Source organism: Sminthopsis crassicaudata, chromosome 4 (genome assembly GCF_048593235.1).
Source record: "Sminthopsis crassicaudata isolate SCR6 chromosome 4, ASM4859323v1, whole genome shotgun sequence".
Taxonomy (NCBI): Eukaryota; Metazoa; Chordata; class Mammalia; order Dasyuromorphia; family Dasyuridae; genus Sminthopsis; species Sminthopsis crassicaudata.
This window is the reverse complement of record NC_133620.1, coordinates 33,842,294-33,848,293: the sequence shown is the minus strand read 5'-3', so window position 1 is coordinate 33,848,293 and position 6,000 is coordinate 33,842,294. Positions and strand designations below refer to the sequence as shown.

Sequence of the window (6,000 nt, the reverse complement as noted above, 5' to 3'; positions counted from 1 at the left end):
TGTGAGTGTATGTGAGAGTGTGAGTGTGTGTGTGTGAGTGTGTATGAGTGTGAGTGTATGTGTGAGAGTGTGTGTGAGTGTGTGTGAGTGTGTGAGTATGTGTGAGTGTGTGAGAGTGTGTGTGAGTGTGTATGAGTGTGAGTGTGTGTGAGTGTGTATGAGTGTGAGTGTGCGTGAGTGTGTATGAGTGTGAGTGTGCGTGAGTGTGAGTATGTGAGAGTGTGTGTGTATGTGAGAGTGTGAGTGTGTGTGTGTGAGTGTGAGTGTGTGTATGTGTGTGTGTGAGTGTGTGTGTGAGTATGTGTGAGTGTGTGTGTGAGTGTGAGAGTGTGTGTGAGTGTGAGTATGTGAGAGTGTGTGTGTGTGTGTGAGTGTATGTGAGTGTGAGAGTGTGTGTGAGTGTGTGTGAGAGTGTGTAGGAGTGTGAGTGTGAGAGTGTGAGTGTGAGTGTGTGTGAGTGTGTATGAGTGTGAGTGTGTGTGTGTGTGATCAGTCCCGATGCGCAAACTCCCTTTCCGGTGGCAGACCCACGAGCACCGCCGCGATTTAAGTTTTCCAGAACTGCTTAAACCAGAGGATCTTAGAAGGTCAGGGCGGGATCCGAATCCAGGCCGCGCCCAGCCTCCGGTTCCCGGCCGCTACATAAAGTGACAAAGCGTTTTTCATCCGCTTCTCCTAGGACCCTCCCGACGACCCTTCCAAGTGGACGCTCCAGGCATTCTTCCCATTAGACAGGTGAAATGAGTGAGGGGCAGAAGACTCTCCCCAATCTAGCCTCTTCCCCCCAATAAGAGCCTGGAGGACCCCTGGCTAAGGCCCCACTTTATCGCATTTGGACAAAGCGGGGAGTACTTTCCGCCCTTCCCAGGCACCCCAGCGCCGGCTCCTTGCCCACCCCTCTAGCTCCAGCACTCGCCTCCTCTCCTCAGCCGCCCCGCCCCCACCTGTTGTGGGGGAGGGGGCACGGGGCCTGGGAGAGCCTTGGAGTGACGTGAACACCGACTTCCCCTCGCCTCCTCCCTCTCAGGCCCCGCCCCATCCACGCGCACCTCGGCCAATCAGGGGCCGCGCTCCCTCGGTGACCTTTTCCGGGCCCCGCCAGGCTCCCGCCCCCTCCCACCAGCCTCATTGTCGCGGGAGGCGCCTGAGGTGAGAGCATCTTTTTCAGTGACTCTAAGCCACCGGAGCCGAGCAAGATCCGCTGCTTGAGGTCCCTCGGCCCGAGATACCCGCCCGTCTGCCATGGACTACGATGAAGGTGAGCCCTCGGCAGCCCGCCACCCCGACACCGGGGAGCCCACTCGGGAGCCTCTGTGGTCTGGCCGCCTCAAAATGGCCGGGGCTGGTGGGGGGCTTAGCCTGGCGCCCCGGGCCCGCCTCGCGCCTAGGCCTCGGCCCGTCCCGGGGAGGGAGTAGGGAGGAGGATGCTTAGTGGCCAGTGAGAGCTCCCCGGGCCCGCCCCGAACCCGCCCCGCCCCCGTCCTACGAGTGCTTTGTTTTCCGAGGGGCGTCCGATCCCCCGGGCGCGCGGGGGGCCCTTCCGTGGGCCCCAGACCCGGGGACGGACCTTTCCCCGGAGCGTGCCCTTCAGTGCACTCTCTGAAACCCAGAGACTCCCCCGGAGCCCCTTCTGAAGATGTGGCCGCCCCTCCCCTTCCCCGGGGCCGGGACTGCTTGGGGCACAAAGCCCCAGCGCCCCCTCCCGCTTTCTGCCCCGGACACTGTCTTCAATTGGCGGAGGACGTTCCGGGCTTCATTCCTGGAGCGAGCCGCCCGCCCGGGACAAGCCCCCGCCTTTCGGGGTTCTCCCAGATTTCTTGCTAGGAGGGACCCAAAAGTCCATCCTCCGTCGTTAATGACGCTCCTTTTGTGGGCCGGTCGTGCGGATGTCCAGCCTAAAGGGCCCCTGCCCCTCCAGGAGCGAGCCCCTTCCTCCCCCACCTGAGCACATCCCTGCATACATTAGAGAGACCTGGTAACTCGGAAGGTGGGTGGTGGTGGGCTACCTCAGTCGCGAGACCTCTACGCAAGCCCTTCGGGGGCGACCTGGTGAACGATTTGCAGCCTGGGAGGTCGTGCATTGGATCTTGGTGTTGGAGTTTAGGAAGGCTTGTTGCTTAAACGGGCGAGGATCACCTGGTTTGGGGAGAGCTTTCCACTAATTTTCACTCTGTGGGTTTTGAGAAGGTCCTTTATCATACAAGTTCCAGTAACAGTGCCAGAGATACAAAAAATGTGATAAGTTTTCTCCCGGGGATAATTATGATAAAGCCTGGAGGTCAGTAGTGAGTGCTAGTATTACATTGTCTGCGTGAAGGGACTGTGTATTTCTTTAGAAACAGCCTTACGTGGAATTACAAACTTGTGTTAGAGAATCCCTGCCCTCAAAGGATTTATAATACACTAATATAATTAATATAATAAAAATCTACCACTACTGGAGTAGAAAAAAGCAGTAATGCCTTGTCAAAGCAATTTGACAAATTGACTACTGGATTACTTGCAGCACATTTGGTATGCCCAATGAGAATTAGCATTTTGTATGTATGTGCACAAAATTAGAAGCATACCACATGCTCCAGTATTACTAAAGGAGATCCTATTAAAATAAAAACAGATTTGCATATAGATCTTTCCTTTGTTATTGACTGTCTTTGTTATTTCAGGGGAAGTCCTGAATTTTTTTCATTTGGAAAGGAGAAATTAAACTAGGGCCTTACATAGATTGTTGTTGTGTTTGTGTATTTCAGAGGCAAGACAGGAGGTTTCATTAGTTAAGGAAACTCCTTATGTGGTAACTCTTGTTCACTCTGCAGCTTGTTTTCCATGATGATATAGGTCATAAGTGTCAGAGGCAAGTCTTTTTAACTTTGGGAGCCCTCTGTCGACTCATTAAATGATCCATATAAAAATGAATCTAGCATTTTTCCACATATCTATTAAGCAATTAAGTCATAAGTAAAATTTTTTTGATGAGGGAGAATGCAATATTTGATTATTCTTTTATTAAAATTAGACATTGTGTTCTTATATATCTGACTCAATTCTATATAAATTTGAGAAGTGAGGCCTTTTATTAGAGATACTTGTTGAAAAGTTTTCCCTTCAGGTTTCTGCTTTCCTTTTAATTTTGGTTGCATTGGTTTGTGTATGTAAAAGTTTTTAAATTTTATATAATCAAAATTATCTTTTACATTTTGTTATGCTCTCTAAATTCTTCCTTTACTGAATGAAGTGAGTTTTGAATGCAGATCTTCTCCCAAGCCTAATACTATGTCATATTATACTCGCTTTGTGCTTAAGGCAGGATTCCTTTATGTATCCTGGACTCTTGTGGTAATTTGTTGAAGCTTCAGGACCTCTTCTCAGAATAATTGTTTTTAAATGCATAAGGTAAAATACATAGAATTACCAAGAAAACTGATTGTGTTTAAGTAATATTATTAAAATATAAAATAAAAATATATTCACAGATCCCTCAGGTTGAAGAACCCCTATTCTAGAACAATTTTTAATTAAGACTTCAAATACTTTGTTCAGTTAGTTCATCTACATTTGTTATTTGAGTCTTCTCTTTCCTCTTCTACCCTTTTCTCTATTGCCAGTCAGGAGAATTCCCTAAAGCAAAAACTAATGGAGAGCAACCCCTTAACCATTTTCATTGCCTGACAACCTAGTGCCTTGCACCTAGTACATAGTGAAATCAACAAGTATTTGTTTAATCGTCTTAATAAATTTAAACTTCACATCTTATTTGTATTTTCTAACTTAGAAGAATTGAGGGTTTTCTATCAATGTGCCTTCTTTGCTATGGAACATCATTTGCTGGTGTAGAAGTTAACAAAGGTTGGAACTGCAGAGACTCAACTTTGCTCATTTGTTGTATTGGAATTGAATTATGTTGACTACTTTTTAAATAAAGGTGTATCTGAATTTGGAAATGTTTTGGTTTTTGAGAACTTTTTGTTGTGAAGGAACTTGACTTGTAGATTGTAATTTTTCTAAGGAGGATCTTTAATATTAAATATATCCACATGTGTTGGCATTGTTAATTGTCTCAAACTGGCCTCTAACCTGTGGATGACTTCAGCTGAATTGAGCAGGCTAGATACAGAAGATTCAGGATTCAAATAGAAGTTTTATTTCAAAGAAAAGAAAATGCTGGCTCCCTCCCTCAGTAAGCTGTAGCAGGAGTAACAGCAATAAGAAAAGTTTGATTCATTCCAGGGCTTCATAATTGGAACATGGGTACTTGTCCAGGGTTGTCTGAGTTCAGAGAATACTTTATCCTTCTGCCCAATAAAAGAGAGGCAAGTATAAGCCAAGATGCTACAAGAGGTTAATTTGGCCAGCATGAGCATTTTTATCCCAGGAGGTCAGTTCCTTGAGGGTAGTTTGTCCCAGGTATTATTGAATAAGTGTTATTGCTGGCCACTGTTTGCTTGCAAGCAGAAAAGAGAGGGAGACCAAGGAAATAGAGGGAGAAAATACCAGTACATACTTGAAATAAAAAAGAAGAGGGAGGAAAAAACCAACTAAGACAGTATACTTAGCCCTTGTCTGGAATCTTGGGACAGCTGTCTCATCTGGATGTCATACTAGACAAAACTTGAGGTCACTGGAGGGTTCTGCTTTCTACTCAAGAGCAGGGACTTCTTTTAGATGATCTAGCAGTCCATACCCACAAGTTTGGCAGCTGTGGGAATAATCAGAAAAACCTGATAGAAGGCCATAAGGCCTGACCCTTAGTGAAAATTTCTTGCAACAATCTTAACCTAGATTCTTAGTTAAGAGTTTCTAAATAACACATAGAGATAGATGTTCCATTTTCCCATCCACACAGGGTTAAGTTAAAAAATGCAATTAAATTTTTTGCCAGGTTTTGAAAAAAAAGTTAATTAAAGCTTTTTATTTTTAAAAACACATACATGGATAATTCTGCGACATTAATCCTTGCAAAACCTTGTGTTCCAATTCCACCCCCCCCCCCCAACTACTCTCTTCCTTTGATGGCAAGTAGTCCAATAGATAGTAAACATGGTAGAAATGTATGTTAAATCCAATATATGCACACTTATTTATACAATTATTTTGCTGCCCAAGAAAAATCAAATCAGACTGGAAAAATATAAGAAGAAAAAAAAGAAAATAAAGTGTGAGCAAATAACAAAAAGAGTGACAATGTTCACACTCAGTTCCTATAGTCCTTTCTTCATCACAAGATCATTGGAGCTGGTCTGAATCACCTCATTGTTGAAGAAAGCCACGTCTATCAGAATTGATCATCATATAGTCTTCTTTTGTTGTGTGTACAATGATTTCCTGGTTCTGCTCAGTTCACTTAGCATCAGTTCATGTAAGTTCTCTGAAATCATCCTCCCGATCTTTTCTTATAGAACAATAATACCCTATTACATTCATATACCATAACTTATTCAGCCATTCTCCAATTGATGGGCAAATACTCAGGTTCCAGTTCTTTGCCAGTACAGAAAGGGCTGCCACAAACATTTTATACATGTGAGTCCCTTTCCCTCCTTTGAGATCTCTTATCACTGTATAGCAGTATATAAGTATTGGGACCTCCCCACACTGCTGCAGGCCCCTTTCCGGGAGTGATAAAATCTCAAATCCTCCAGCCTTCAGGGCTAGTGCTCTAACTACTGAGCTACCTAACTGCCCCACAAATATAGTTTTCAACATTCACCATTGCAAAACCCTGTGTTCTAAATCTTTCTTCTTCCCTTTCCCTCATCTCCCTTCCCTAGACAGAAAATAATCCAATATAGGTTAAGCATATGCAAATTTTCTAAACATATTTCTACATTTATCATGATGCACAAGAAAAATAAGATCAAAAGGGAAAATAAATGAGAGAAAAAAAACACACAAGCAAACAACAATTACCAAAAAATACTATATTGTGTTCCACATTCAGTCCCCATAGTCCTCTTTCTGGATGTGGATGGCTCTCTCCATCACAAGACCATTGGAACTGGT

General features: G+C 44.6%; 1 protein-coding gene across 1 annotated transcript in view; it reads left to right on the top strand.

Moving 5' to 3' along the window:
- Positions 1-1,123: 1,123 nt before the first annotated feature.
- The window catches only part of LOC141541795 (DBIRD complex subunit ZNF326-like), a 36,600-nt gene continuing 31,723 nt past the window's right edge, over positions 1,124-6,000 (top strand). The window contains exon 1 of the mRNA XM_074266275.1: positions 1,124-1,258. Coding sequence (XP_074122376.1) covers positions 1,243-1,258 — 16 coding nt within the window. The 5' untranslated portion in view covers positions 1,124-1,242. The remainder of the gene's footprint in view (positions 1,259-6,000) is intronic.